Raw genomic sequence first — 14,962 nt, forward strand, 5'->3', positions numbered from 1 at the left:
AGCACATGGTGCTGTGGAGTCTTGGAAGGGTATTCAGTTGGAAATAGCTTCCGGGTTAGGGATGGGAGCTTGAGTCCACGTCCTCAGCACCAGGACTCCATCTTCCATATGTTCATATATCTACCTCAGTCCTTTTGTGTCTAGAAGGCCATTAATCCCAGCACTTGTGAGGCCGAGGAAGGGGGATTTCTGTGTCCTTGAAGCCAGCTTGATCTACATAGTAAGTTCCAGGACAACCAGGGTTGCCTAGTGAGACTCTGTCTCAAACACATAATAAATAATTAAACTGTAATTAACAGTGAGACTCAAAGCAAAACTAAGCATATTGTTAGTATATATGTATCAAGAGTGTATATATAATTTATCACGCTAGGTGGCTTTTATCCTAGCCGAAGATCCCTCTCTATTTCCCACACCAGTCATTATGCGCATTCAGGATTCCTACCTTGCTTCCTGCTCTTTCTCAACTGTTTAGCTCTTCCCTGCCTGGAAGACACTCTTGCTCTCCCTCTGGGGCCCCATGCAGGCTGCTTTTCCTTCTTCACACAGAGTTACCACTCACTGTTAATCCCAAGCTGCTTTGTTCATTCACTGGACTAGTTGCAAGTCTTCTGATGATGAGTTGGTTCTCAGAGGTCATGTGATGTGGTTAAGAATGTGGTCTCTGCAGCTGGGTAGCCTGGGTTTGTGTTCTCCTTCCTTGCCAACCAGCTGTATAAATGGAGGGAGTGCCTTAGCCTCTCTTGACTGCCAGGTCCGTGCCGTCGACAGGGGCTCATGGCATGGTACCAAACTCAGAAGATTTGGAAACAATGAAAGCAGGTAAATATGTGTTGACATTCACAACAGTACTTTCTCAGTGTTAGCTTTATTCTGACTACTTTGTGGTAGCAGATGTCACGTCTCCCTTATTCTATGAGTATTTGATAACAAGGATGTGGTGCCTTTGGATTCTACACAGGGCCAACCACAGTGTAACCTGTTCTCTAATAATTGTTAAATGAAATTAACAGTTAAACTTAATAAAGAAAGTCAGTTGAAAATGAATTCTAAAAGCGCATCCCACCCCTCCAATTATCCGTAGCAAGAACATATATTAGGACCTGCCACCTTTTACAGTTACATCTGTAAATAGGGAGTCATAAATACATTGGTATTTCATTGTTTTGAATTCAGTGGTTTTGACTTATACTGATTTTTGTGTTAGAATTTTATAAACATTAAAAAACATTGTTATTGCTTAACATTTGAATTTTACTTATGGATGAAGCCTGTCTTCTTTCAAAAGATGCTGACATTCATCCAAAGTACTTTCATGTTTGAGTCAATATACATATGCCTCTTTTTAACAGACTGCCATGCCTGGTACCGAAAGGCACAAGATAGCATGCCTTTCATGGTTTTAATCTGCTTTTGTATTAAAATTAATAGTGAAACACAACTCCAGATGTTAGAGCATGAGGTTCTGGCTTATTGTTAAGTCACCACCTTTTTCTTCCTGGTCCCTGACCATTGTCTTCCGCTGCTAGAGGAATAATAACCATAACACCCCAGCTCTGTGGGCTTTGGTGCCCCTCATGGCTACACTTCCCTCTGTCCTTCTTACAGAGGTCATTGAGTCTGTTCAGAAGTTGAGATACAGAGGTCGAAGGAAACTGAGCAGTGTTGCTCTGTCTCCCAGGTGTGAGCAGCCACCTACAACATGGCTGCTGTTCTATGTAAGGCCCGACATCTTCCCACAGTGAGCGCTAGAAGCCAGGATCATGCATTTCTCAGAGCTTCTTAAGAGACGCTTCCGGTTTATTAGCTGTAATTTGTATGTGTATTATCTTCCTCCTTGCTGTAATTCACACATTTTTAAAACCCACATATGATTAATTCAAATTATAAACTACCTGCTTTGAGGCTAGCAGACAAAAGGTGGAGTCCTGAGGAATGTAACAAATTAAATGGTCTTCAGTGATTTCTAAAATTAGATTTACAGCCTTCCCAACAATAGTGAGTAACACTTCTTTTAAAGGAAGGAAGCATCGTTTTGACATTCTTACTATAAATGCTGGACATTATTGATACAGCTGGAATTCATCTTATCAAGCACCCCAGGGTTCTGTCTCTCATCCCAGAGAACCTGTAATTATTATTTGGTGATATTCTTTATTGGGCTTGTAATGACCCTGGGTCTGTAGCTCTCGATAGGGACTCTTTGTTTATTGTTTTTGATTAGTTTTACAAGCATAAGAGTGGACTTTTTAATTTCAAAGTATTACATTTACTTTTTTCAAATCTCCTTTAGAAAATGTTAGCTCTGACGTTTTAAAATTCAGTTTGGTTTATTGTTACTAATACTATCCTAGAGAGTTCCATACACTTTCAAATAATTTTGAGTTCTTTACTGAGATTGTTTTATGAATTTTGTAGTTATTAACTTTAAATAGGTGTCCATTATGTAGGATTGTGAACTATTAATCGATTAATGCTTGATTTTCATCTTTAGGTACCTTCTTATACACTAAAGAGAAATTTATATATTTTGCAGAAATTTACTAGGTTAATAAATAGGTGGCTTTATAGTAAACTTTGTTTTTATGTAATCTTATATTTGGTTTTTATTTTTTCCTTTTATTGAAAATATATTCTTTTCTCATACAATATAGCCTAATTATGTTTTCCTCTCCCAGCTCCCTCAGTCCCCCAGATCGACTCCCTTTGTTTCTCATTAGAAAAGAACAGGCTCCTAAGAGATAACAACCATCATATTGAGGTTGGACAGGACAGCCCAACAAGAGGAAAAGAGTTCCAAGAGCAGGCACAAGAGTCAGAGACCCACTTGTTCTCAAGCTCAGGAGTCTCATAACAATACTAAGCTAATAGCTTTAGTATGTAGGCAGAGGAGCTGGTGGAGACCCGTTCAAGCCCTGTGCTTACTGCTTCAGTCTCTGTGAACTCCAATCAGTCTTGCTCAGTTTTGATTTAGAAGGTCTTGTTCTCTTGGTGTCCTCCCATCCCCTCAGGCTCTTAACATTCTTTCTGCCTCCTCTTCTCTATGGGATTCCCTGAGCTCCGAGGGAAGGGATTTGTATCATCTTGTATTTGTAAGAATAGTCAAAACCTTTGCATGCTTTTTCTTAGACAATAATTCTGACAGATATTTTCAAGACACCTTTAATTTAAAAGTAATATGTAAATTTCTCAAATAACACCCAACAGATAATTTATTGTCAGATATCTACTGTGCCTGCATTGTAAGCAGAGCACTTAAGCAATTATAAAATCAATCATTTGCTTCAGTGGAACCTTTACATTTTTTTTTTTTTTAGTAAGCATGCCATGTTGACTTGGTTAAATTTATTAACAGTGAGCTATTTTCAGTAAATGTAAGTGACAGGAAGTAGTACATAGGCAATACAGAAATGAATAATGATATCTGCAGCCCAAATTCCTTCCTGTCTAGCTCATGAGCAGAGGGGGAGGCATGTGTTGGTGTTGAAGTTGCAGACTTCGGTTGTGTGACACAGGTATGCACACTCTCCAGAAGAGGGGACAGCAACCTAGGAAAGCTACTGGAATGACTCTTCCACCAAAGAGCATGATGCTCAGACCTTGTGTAGAGTCTTTTGGCTGTCAGCCATGTGTTCTAATCCGCCTTCCCCATTGTCAACAGAATTATCTTGTTGATAGCAAGTCGAATGGATGGACTGAAGAGTTTGCCAGACAAATGAGTAGTGGGGTATGGTGGTCAGGGCCCTGTCTGCCAAGCATGAGGCGTGTGGAGAGCAGAGGACTCCAGCTGTGGAGCTCATGTTGCCACAAGCGTGGTAGGACATGGATGTAAGCAGTAGTCTTCAGTCAAAGTATATGGTGGCTTGGGATTTGATACAGTATTCTCTAGATAGCTCAGAACCAAAGTATTATTAAAGTAAAATGATAGTCACCTTTGTCCTCCAACAGGAAATTCTTTTGGTGCCCTGAAGATTGGCTTTGAGGGGAAAGGGGTTGGTGGCCAAGAAAAGGACCTCGTGATGAATTCTCCCCTTAGTGAATATTTCCAAGTTAGTTGTTAGCTCCTCCTGGGTGTATAGATTTTGTCATTCTTGTTGTTGTTGAATGCTGGGTACTTTAAAGTCTGTAGCAAACACAGAGAACCGTGCTGCTTTGCTCTTTGACTGAGGTAGAGTGTGGAGAAATGGGGACGTGTTCAGTGGGCGGCCATCCCTTTCAGTGTCTCCTGTTCGTGTTTTTCCAAGCACAGGTTTTTTAGTTTCAAGGAAATGGATGCCGAAATGAGGGTGTGTTGAGTTTAAACCTCTATTTTCTTGGTAAAATTCTGTTCTTTTATTGTGTGAACCTGGCTGTGTTTTTTTTCCCCTCCTGATTGCTCTTCCTCACTGTAAAACTGACGAGTGACCACTGAAATCCGTTATCTGTGTAGTCATATGCTGAACTTTATAATGTACGTGTGTGCTTTTGTTTTGTTTTTTCCCCAGAACACTATCATGGAGGCTTCTATTCAGCTTCCTTCCTCCCTTTTCTCACCAAAGCAAAAGCGAGAAGTCAGAGCAACCGATGACTCGCTCTATAAGCTCCAACTCATTGCGTTCCGCAATGGAAAGCTTTTTCCAGCCACTGGAAATTCCACAAAGTTGGCAGATGATGGCAAGCGACGGACAGTGGTGACCCCTGTGATCCTCACCAAGATAGGTCTGTGTGGCAGATGTTACCCAACAGTTGTGAGGCGCCCTGGCTTTATTGGTTGCTCTTCCTTAAAAAAGCTTATTTTTTTGTTCTCTGTTGTTTTAATGAGTCACTCGTGAAAAAAGATCTTGCCGAGTGCCCATCAGTGTGTAAGCTGGCATTTAATTGTTTATGAAGTTTGTTTGAGAAATACCGTTCTTTCCCATTTTCTCCAGATGGTGTGACCGTAGATACCCACCACATCCCTGTTAATGTGACACTGCGGCGAATCGCGCACGGAGCAGATGCTGTTGCAGCGCAGTGGGACTTTGATTTGCTGAACGGACAGGGAGGCTGGAAGTCAGACGGGTGCTGTATACTCTCCTCGGATGAGAACATCACCACCATTCAGTGCGGCTCCCTGGGCAACTACGCCGTGCTAATGGTGTGGCCGTTGTTAGCTTGATGCATAAATACTAAATATTCTAATGGTTCTCTATGCATAATTAAGCTCAACGAAGAATTTTCTTTTTAACTTAACATAAATGGCTCCATTTAATTATGGAAGAGGTGATTCTGGATTTCAAGGGAAATTGAGTTACTACCCAGTGAAGTAAAGGAGACCGTTTTGTAGAGGATGCTCTCGTGAACCCTGGAAGGAAATCAGATCAGCTAGGCTCTGACCTCCTTAAAGCACAGAGATACCTTGGGTTTATACAGTTCAACTTTGTCAATGTAGGGCAATCTGTTTGCCAAAGGATGCACAGCCGGTAACAACAACAAAAACAACAACAATTCCTTACTGCTTTGCCTACTCCTGGCTTTCTGACCGCACACCCATAGTGCTGGCCTTTTGAGTTGAGGACGAACGTGGGGATGAATGGTGACGACTTTGACTTTGACTGCATGCACAGTATTGAAGGCGTGTCTGCACTTTGATTGGCAGGCAGCCCGCATTCTGCCCGCTGTTCACATTGTTGTTGCCCGAAAGTCATTTTGTAAAGTGACTTCTATTACTACTCCGGATCAGGTCTCTTTAAAACTGAGGTATTTGTTTCCGTCTCCTCACTCCTGAGCACATCCTGCTGAAATGAGCCATCTTAGTTACTGCGGTAACTAACCATTTTGCAGTTATTTTAGAGGTTGTTACATGGTGCTAACGTCTTGGTTGTGTGTGTGGAGCAGACAGGAATCTCTGCAGGTCTGAGAGACATTGCCCAGAAACGCCCAAGGCTTCCCTGTTTTATTTAGTTCCAACTGGGAATCTGGTATCTAGGCAGTGTTTTATCCAAGTATAAGTGGTCTTGAAACGGTTTCTTTTAGACTTGGTGATTTTTTAAAAACAGGTAGCATTTACCACTAGAAATGATCTTAAGGCAAGCCCAGATGGCAGAAATCCTCCTCGACATTTGCTTCATTTTCCTTTCTTTATTTTGTTTTAATGCCTTTCCTGATCTGTTGGCAGATGAGGCTGCAACATGGATAAGTTATTTGTAGGTGATAGGATTGTCTTGTCAGTGACACCATGAATCTTTGCAGACAGCTATAAATAGTGTACTTGAGCCATATCCGACATACCCAGACTTTACTCTTCCTACTCTTGGGACCTTCCATGGGTATGGAGTATGTATCATTAGAACCAACTGTTCATTATTATTACTATATTTACCCTTTTTTGCTTTAAGGTAGTGTTGTTAACTGATGATTTTCTTCACAAGGTGTGTGTGTCTGGTTTCTGTAAATTCACATTTCACTATTTTGTAGCTGTCTTTAATTAAGCAGTAATTGGGCCTGTGAGCTGGCTCAGTGGATGGCATGCTTGTTGCCAAGCCTGAAGTTCTGAGATTTCCATCCCTAGGACCTATACATGGTGGAAGAAGAGAACTGAGTTCCTCAAGTTACCCTTTGACCTCTACCCATGCCACGTGGCATTCAACACCCCTCCATATGCATGCAAGATACATAAATAAAAAGCAACCCCCCCCAAATTGGCATTAATTAAAGTTTGAGACAATTTCTTTTTTAGCCTTCTTTTTTAAAAAAGATTTTAATACAGTTGTATCATTCCTTCATTCCCTCCTCCCTCCAAACTCTTTCATATACCCCTTCTTGCTCTCTTTCAAATTCCTGACTTCTTCTTCTTCCCTTAATTATTGTTGTTTGTGTGTGTGTGTGCACTTGCGCACACTTCTAAATACATAAATACATTATGGTGTTACTTGTGTATGTTTTAAGGGCTGAACGTTTGGTGCTGGATAACCAGCTTATTGGTATGCTCTTCTGGAGAAGACTTTCTCCAGCTCTCAACATTCCTTAGTTGCCTGTGGGTGTTTTGTGTAGGGTTGAGGCCTGGTGAGTTCCCTTCTCCTTGCACACTAGTTTACGTATTGGGTCGTCCTTGTTCAGCCATCATGGTGGGGAGACTTCGTGGGTGTAGCTTCTGGCATATATAAGAGACACAATCTCACAGCCAGCTCCAGCTCTCTGTTTCTTTGGCTCTTCAGAGTTTTCTGCTTCCTCTTCCTCAATGACCCCAGAGCCCTAGTAGCAAAGAGTCATGTGGTAGCTGTGTCCATTGAGACTTGCGTTCACAATTCTACATTTTGAGTGGTTTTGGCTTTAAAATGTTTTTTTTTCCCCCACACATTTTGAGGATAAAATAATCTGAAACTATGTAGCGTTTGAAGGGGAAACAATAGGAATTACGAGATTGTCTGAAATGTATATATAATACTAATCAGAAGTTGAGCAAAATAAATGAAACACAAAAATGCTGCATTTTAAGACTTCACTGTGATACTGCACTATGTGAAACTTTTGTTTTTGTTTCATCTAATACTAGTTGAAAGCTTCTATTTTTGAACTTCCTAACTGTTCTTCTAAACTATTTAAATTAGTATAATCCTTTTCTAGAAGGAATAAGCTATTCTTTTATCTTTCAGACTTTTAATCTTTTAAAAAATGTAAAACACAGTTTTTCAAAGCGGAAAGACTGCTAAGATCTTTCCCCTAGTCTCAGATTATCTTGTTTTATGAGATGCAACTGCCACCTAGAGGCAGAAACTGGAAACACATCTTGGATTGCTGACAAAGTTGAAAAGTTACAGTGGAGTGTGGAAAATTCAGAGTCGCTCCTTCATCATACAGGCATGTAATGGAATTAAACCCACTTAAGGCTGTAGGCCTCTCTCTGAGCGCGTAGTTAAGATGTATGAAGCCTCCGGACTCCAGCAAAAAATTAGACCTATCCTACAATAATTAACATCAGTGAAGATAGAGGCAGCATCTTTTTAAAACTGAGACCTGTTGTCTTTGTTTTCTTCTCAACTTCCATTAAGTCATAAATGTAATCCTGCCTTTCTCCTTACGACTGTATGTGAAGTCTAAATGCCCTTCTCTCTTGGGAGCTGAGCCATGTGCTTCCTGTTTATGATCCAGTGTGGTGAGACCTGTGCTTTAAAGAGTAAGATAGAAAGACTGTTTTTGCTGCTATGTCTTTAGTAGATGATATCCTGGTTGGTTCTGGTCATCCTGCTACAGAGAAGCTGTCTAGAGGCTGGGAGGGGGGTGGGAATCGGATGTTGGGGTTGCTGGATTGATACCAGAAATAGCCAGTGGAGGTAGGAAGAATCAAAGGAGCTCTGGGCAGTAGGAACAAATAGGAGTAGACAGCATGTAAGACCCAAGTAGCTCATTCAGTAGTAGTGTGAGGATAAAGTGTTCTCTGCTTGCTATACTTTTGTTACTAGCATCAGCTAGATCATTGGTTCTCAACCTGTGGGTCATGACCCCTTTGGGAGTCAAACAGGGGGGTCACATATCAGATAGCCTGCATATTTACATTATGATCCAAGGGGTCAAACAGGGGGGTCACATATCAGATAGCCTGCATATTTACATTATGATCCATAACGGTAGCAAAATGACAGTTACAAAATAGCGGTGAAAATAATTGTATGGTGGCGGCGACGGGGGGAGGTGTCACCCCCACGTGAGGAGCTGTACTAAAGAGTTGCAGCATTAGAAAGGTTGAGAGCCACTCTTCTGGTTGTAAAGGCCAATGCCACTTCCTTGTTCCTCTAATGATGCTTGCAAGTTTGTTTATAATAAAGTGTGCTAGTGAAAGCAAACCAGTTCCCGTTAGCCCATAGTTGACCCAGAATGCCACCAAGGTTTCTGCTTAAACAGTCTTTATCCAGCGCACTCATCTGCATCAAATGTTTTAATTTCGTATGTGAGTATAGAGTGAGAACTCCTCAGCTATCAGTTTTAAGTAACCGCAGTTAATAGCTTCTTGCATACTGAAGAGATTTGTATGTTCAAACTAGATGAATATGTAGTCTTGGTTTCACCCATTTTCCCACATGCTTGCTTAGTGTTCACGTTATCCTAAATCCTGCTTCCTGAATGGGGAGATGGTGCAGTGGCTGAGGTGCTTGCTGTGAAAGAATGAGGACCTGTAGGAAAAGGCCAGATGTAGTTGTGGGTGCCCTTAAGGACAGCACTGAGGAGGCAGAGACAGGACCCATGGTGTGTGCTGCACAGCCAGTCTACTCAAATTGGCAAGCTCCCAGTTCACTGAGGAACCGTCTCACAGTGTAGGAAGGAAAGTGATCTAGGAAGACTCCTGATAGCGACCTCTGGACATACGGTACTGCTGATGCTTGTAAGGAAGTGGAGATGGAGTGCTGGCCGCTGACCAGTAGACAAGAATGTATCAGGCACCTCCTGGTGTCTTTGTGGTTTATGGCAGTTGTCATAGCCACCTGTCCACAGGTCTGGGGCTAAGGCAGGTCAGCTTTGGAACAGTGGTTAGAATCCAGGCTGTGTTCCAGAAGCTCTGTTCTTACCACATTGCACCACCAAGTCTCTCGAATCTCACATCTTATAGGGAGATTTTTTTTCACGGCTCTGAGGAACATCTCCTAGCTTTGTCCTAATTGCCTGAGATTTTCTCTGTTGGGTCTGTTTCCAGCAGTTTGCTTACATAGTGTCACTTTACACATTTCATGACATCTCTGCAGGATAAATTTCTCAAAAATGAAAGTAATGATCAGAAGGACTAGCTCTTTTCACTTTTTCATTAACATTTAGTACTTGGCAAAGTACATAAATCCTTGAGGTTGAATTAATACTATTCCATGTGTGATATGCCCACTATTAAGTAATTGTCATGGTTGCCGCTCCAGCACTTAGAAGCCCTGTGTTTTTATCTCGTACCTTTCTGACATGGTGTGCCCAAGTTAAGACGTGATTGGGCTCACATCCCACACTTGGCAAGCATGGTGTTGTTGCTCTGTGTGTCTGCTCTCTTCTCCCTCACGACATCGGAGAGATTTCTTTCTGTGTGCAGCAGCGGTTTGCATCGTTTGAAAGCTGTGTACCAGTCCATACAGAGAAAATACTGAAAGCTGCCCATTGCATTGATGGAGGCATTTGGTGATTGAGTGGAAGCTGATCTTGATGAGTCACACACGCTTGCTTTTGATTGGCTCTACATCCTCAGGCGTGGAGGCCAGGATTATACCCCATTCACGGGCTCAGCTTCAGTATTAATGCCCCACAGTTGACCAGATCGTGGGTACCAGGTTAGTCTCGGTTGTTAGGAGGTTTCTTGGTTGTTCCTCGTCCTCACTAATCCCTGGCATCATCAGTCTTTGCCTCTCTCTGTGCCTTGTGTAACCGGGCTGTTGTTCTCATTTATACTCTGGTGACTGAGATGTTGAGCCTGTGTATGGATTCTTAACAGACAGTTGGTGAAGGCAAAGCCCAGACAGAGTGGGCCTGGGATTGTTTCCCAGGGATTCCTGGTGGGAATCCTGAATACAAGCTCTTTGGGCACTTAGGTTTTGCAGAATCCTTTTCAGGCTTCGGTATTCTCTTAATTCTTATAAACATAATTCATTGATGGCTTTGTGCCTGACTTCTTAGGGTTTTTATTTTGTTTTGTTTTGTTTTTGTGATCAGTGATTTTTTTTTTTTTTTTACATCCTGTTTAAGAGATCCTAGCCTATGGCAAGTTCATGAGGATCTTCATACTTGCACTTTTCTCCCTTTTAAACTTTTTCCTTTCTTTAATTTTTTTTTTTTTTCGTCTTTGGTTTCTTCGAGACATTCCAGTATGATTTTACTGACACATTTGGTTTCACTATTGAGCCAACACTAATTTTGAGTGTTGTGTGAAGTAAAAGGACCACAGTCTTTAAATGATCCTTTGATTCCTTACTGAGATTTTTAAACATTAGTTCTTAAAATGTTCAATGCTTTTTATTTTTCAGCCGTGTATTTGAATATCATGATCTTTTCCTTAAAAGCTTCATAGAAATCATTGTCTTTTCCTTTTTCCTCTTTTTTTTTTTCCATTTTTGTTTTCAGATCTATTTTTAATTTGTTGCATTGGTAAGAGTATATCTGTGTTGTGACACACGGGTGGTGCCATGAGATAAACCTTTTTTGAGAGCAGCTCCTGGAATACTTGGGAAGTTGCTATTTCCATTGTTCTTGTTCATGGCATGATGATAATAAACAAATTAAAACTCATACTCATTTCATACTTAGCCTTCTTGGCCTTGAAATGCCCCTGGTGCTCTGCCAGGTGACTGCACATCAGAACCTGAGTGGGGGTTGTTTCTCTGCTGTTCTGTGGTCTCTGTCTCTGTGGCACACCCTGCTTGGGTTCTGTTCCCTTCTGCTGGAAGAATCCTGACTGAGGTTACCATTAGTCTCAAGCTGTATGTAGTGTTGTGAGTGTCCCGGGTCGGGGCTTCTCTTGTCTCTGTCACAATATTACTAACAGGAATGATAGTTTGGCTTTTTCTCCTCTTAGTGCTAGATTTATATACAATGTATTTAGCATATTTTTATTTCAGTCTGTATTTCTTTTAATATGTGATTCATAATAACCTCACCCATATTTCTATTTGGTTTGTTGATCTTTAGTTTTTGTCCTGTCCTATTAACCTAATCTTTTCAGTGGCCTCTGCTTCATATATTGTCTTATAGTACTCAATCCGGCAAGCTGCTCCCTCCATCTTCCCCCTACATGCTGAAAACCTAATGGTGATTTTTATGGTTTCGAGGGTTCTGTGGTGAATTGTTAGTAAGTACCTCAGGACACCCTGCAGATCCTGAGGTATTTGCTGTCTGCCCTCGGCACATTCTTTAGTTCTCCTCTCCAATGGATTGTCTTTGCATCTGGGCAGGTCACTGTGCCCGAGGACTCTGAAGCAAGCGGTGCCTGAACAGATACTGAAAGTTTATCCCCAGGTCTTAACTCATGGAAACTGAGTGCTGCTGTGCTGCTAGGTCTCTTCTTCAGGGCATCTAACTGATGTTCATCACTCAAACATTAAAGAGTCTCCCTCTCACCAGACATGGCTCTTGAGGCTATGCTCCATAGATCCATACTGTGGACCCCTTATGAGGACACTCTGCAGGGCCATCGGTGAGGCCTCTGTCGGTTTCCCTCTGTGTACCAAGTTCACCCTGTGTCCTCTGAGGCTAGTGACTGCTCTTCCTATGGCTACATATCTGCTGCTCAGCACTACCTGTCTGTGATGGGCCCCCAGTTCATGGCTGTTAGTAAATGGAGGAGTTGCAGGCTGGAGCTTGTCGTGGTGTAGTGAAGCATCAAGGCTGGAATTCAGTGTTTATTTGCCCTCTAGCTTCCCATTGGCTGTTGTTTTGTTTTTTGTCATTTGTCATTAACTGTTCTCTTTTGTTGCTAAGGTGTCGGTTTTAAGATGGACTGATACCATCTTTTTAAAGCTGTGGTTTTATATTCTTAGCTTCCACTTCATCCCTAGAGAATTTGCTTGCTTTCTCACTGCCCTATTCAGGGTGTCCCCTCTTTGCTCCCTGCTCTGTTGAAGATGTCCCCCCTCCCTTCTTTCTCTGTTGAGCATGTCCTTCACTTCTCTTCTTGCTCTGTTAAGGATGAGTTCCTTTTCCTTGTATATTTGTCCACGTCCCATACTTTTCCATCTAGCTTTTCTTCCTTTAGATATTGTCAAGAGCTTTCTGGTTATAGATACACCACTGTGAAGTCCTCTCTACATCCAGCCATCCTTTTGTACCCCCAGGACTCATTGTGGGAAGAGAATTTAGTAGGGAGACCTGGTGGGCCTACAGATTGTGACCCCTGCCACATGCTGCCAAGAGTGCAGGTGACTTCATGATACTGGTCCTGTTTGAGGAAGGCAGGGTTAAGATGTCTGCTCTTTATGAGCAAGAGTGTCCGTATTATGCTTGGGCATGCACACTTGGCGGCTAAACTTCTTTGGATCTAATCCTCACAGTCCTTAGTTTCCTACATGCCTCAGTTTTGTGAGCTATAAAATGGAGCTAGTCATCTACCAACCTCATAGGATTGCTCTGGGTAAAGTGCTGAATGGTTAGTGTCTGGGTTGTGTTAAGTGGCTTGCTGCCATTAATGGCTAAGTTTTGCCTTGTATAGGGCTTTTTGTAGTTTGAACTTCAGCAAGTGCAGTCGGGCTCTGTTTCTCTCCCCTGTGGCTGTGAACTGCAAGGGCAGGAAACACATCTTGCATCATTTTTGGTCTGTTGATGTCTTTAGAACTTGAATATAATGTCTGATGGTTTTGTAGCCATGGAGACACTGTCATCTACCACATTGTCTCAGCTGGTGACTGTGAAAGTGTTAAGTGGTGAAAGGCATTAGGAGGGGTGGAATCTGTCCTTTCCTGAAGTCACCTCCTGTGGTGGAACAGTAGTAAGAACATGATCTGGAGTTGAACATGACTGTTGGACTCAGTGGGTCATTCTTTTAAAAGGATCTAAACTTGGGAAGGAGTGTGTTGGTGGAGACTGGAAGGAGTTGGCAGAAGGAAGTAGGGTATGGATGTGATGAAAATACATTGTACATGTGTATGAACTTTTCAAAGAATACATTTAAAAAGTCCAGTGTAGATAAGAGTCCTCCAAAGGTCTGCCTGTTAGAGGTTGGGTTAGCAGTTTGAACCACTCTAGATGGAACTGCTCTTGAAGGGTGGGCTATAGTGTGTGTGTGGGTGGGGGGGGGCTATTAGGTGACCGAAGGGCCTCTGTAAAGGATATTAGAATCCTCATCTTCTCTTGATTCTAGCCCACATTAGACAAGCACCTTTATCTACTGAGTAATTCTGCCATGATGTGCCACAGGCCCAACAGAGAATCAAGTGATTGTGGGCTAAAATCATTAGTCAAAGTGAACTTTTTTCTCTTTGTAGGTGGACTTAACTTAGGTGTTTTGGTCACTGTTTCAGAAAGCTGGCTAATGTGTTACTTAATAGAAGCATCATTAACATCTTGTGGGATACCACTGTGTATTCATTTTGTTAGTTTGCCAGTGATTCCTTAGTGTATGCGTGTATTTCTGTTTTTTAAACACAGAGATGAGGCTTACGTTGTGGTGACTGGTTGATCATCATGTCCATATGGTACAAACTAGACAGTGTGGTGGTTTGAATGAGAAGTAGCTTCCTTAGGCTTATGTATTTCAACACTGGGTTCCTTGTTGATGGTGTTGTTTGGAGGTTCTGGAACTGTTAGTAGGTAGAGCTTTGGTGGAGGAAGTACATCACTTGGATAGGCATTGAGCAATTATATGCTGACCTCACTTCCTGATGTTTTTCTCATCTTCCTGCATGAAAAGGAAATGTGATCTGCCAGATTCCTGCTCCTATGGCCATAGCATACTTTCCCGGTCATGATGGACTCTAATCCTCTGAAACTGTGAGGCCAAATGAACTCTTCCTTTCTTTAAAAAAAAAAAAAAAAAAAAAGTATAGCAAAGGGACATTAGTCACAGAACCAGAGATGTCAAGGCCAGAGGTTTTGGTCAACAGCATATTTCAGGCCTTCAAGAAACTTCTGGTAGCTAAATGTCAATAACAGTCCATGAACTTTTTTTGTCCCCTCAGGATCTGACAGGGTCAGAGCTGTACACTCCAGCAGCCAGTCTCCTGCATCCTGTAGTTTACACTACAGCCATCATTCTCCTCTTATGTCTCTTGGCCGTTATCATCAGTTACATGTACCACCACAGGTAAGAGAGTGCACCTGACCATTATAGATCTGTGCACTTGGATGGGGACTTCATTCCAGATTTTTTTGTGGCACCAGTGGTTCCCTTAGAAACTAAGGATGCTTCATTCCATGTCCATCTGGGATGTGACGAGTCATTACCTGAGACTCCAGAGCTAATTTCAGCCCTGAGGAATGTTCTCATTCCTTTTGTACTCTGGTGAGGACATCTTCCCCTTTTCTGTTTGCTGGGGTGCCTGGAAGAGAA

The 14,962-nt window shown here is 42.0% G+C and overlaps 1 protein-coding gene across 1 annotated transcript in view; it reads left to right on the forward strand.

Annotated features, from left to right (window-relative positions):
- The window catches only part of Adgra3 (adhesion G protein-coupled receptor A3), a 105,341-nt gene that overhangs the window by 74,503 nt on the left and 15,876 nt on the right, over positions 1-14,962 (forward strand). The window contains exons 13-15 of the mRNA XM_036201455.1: positions 4,485-4,698; positions 4,908-5,116; positions 14,592-14,716. Of these exons, the coding sequence (XP_036057348.1) occupies positions 4,485-4,698; positions 4,908-5,116; positions 14,592-14,716 (548 nt within the window). The remainder of the gene's footprint in view (positions 1-4,484; positions 4,699-4,907; positions 5,117-14,591; positions 14,717-14,962) is intronic.

The sequence above is a fragment of the Onychomys torridus genome, chromosome 10, assembly GCF_903995425.1.
Source record: "Onychomys torridus chromosome 10, mOncTor1.1, whole genome shotgun sequence".
In the NCBI taxonomy this organism is placed as follows: domain Eukaryota; kingdom Metazoa; phylum Chordata; class Mammalia; order Rodentia; family Cricetidae; genus Onychomys; species Onychomys torridus.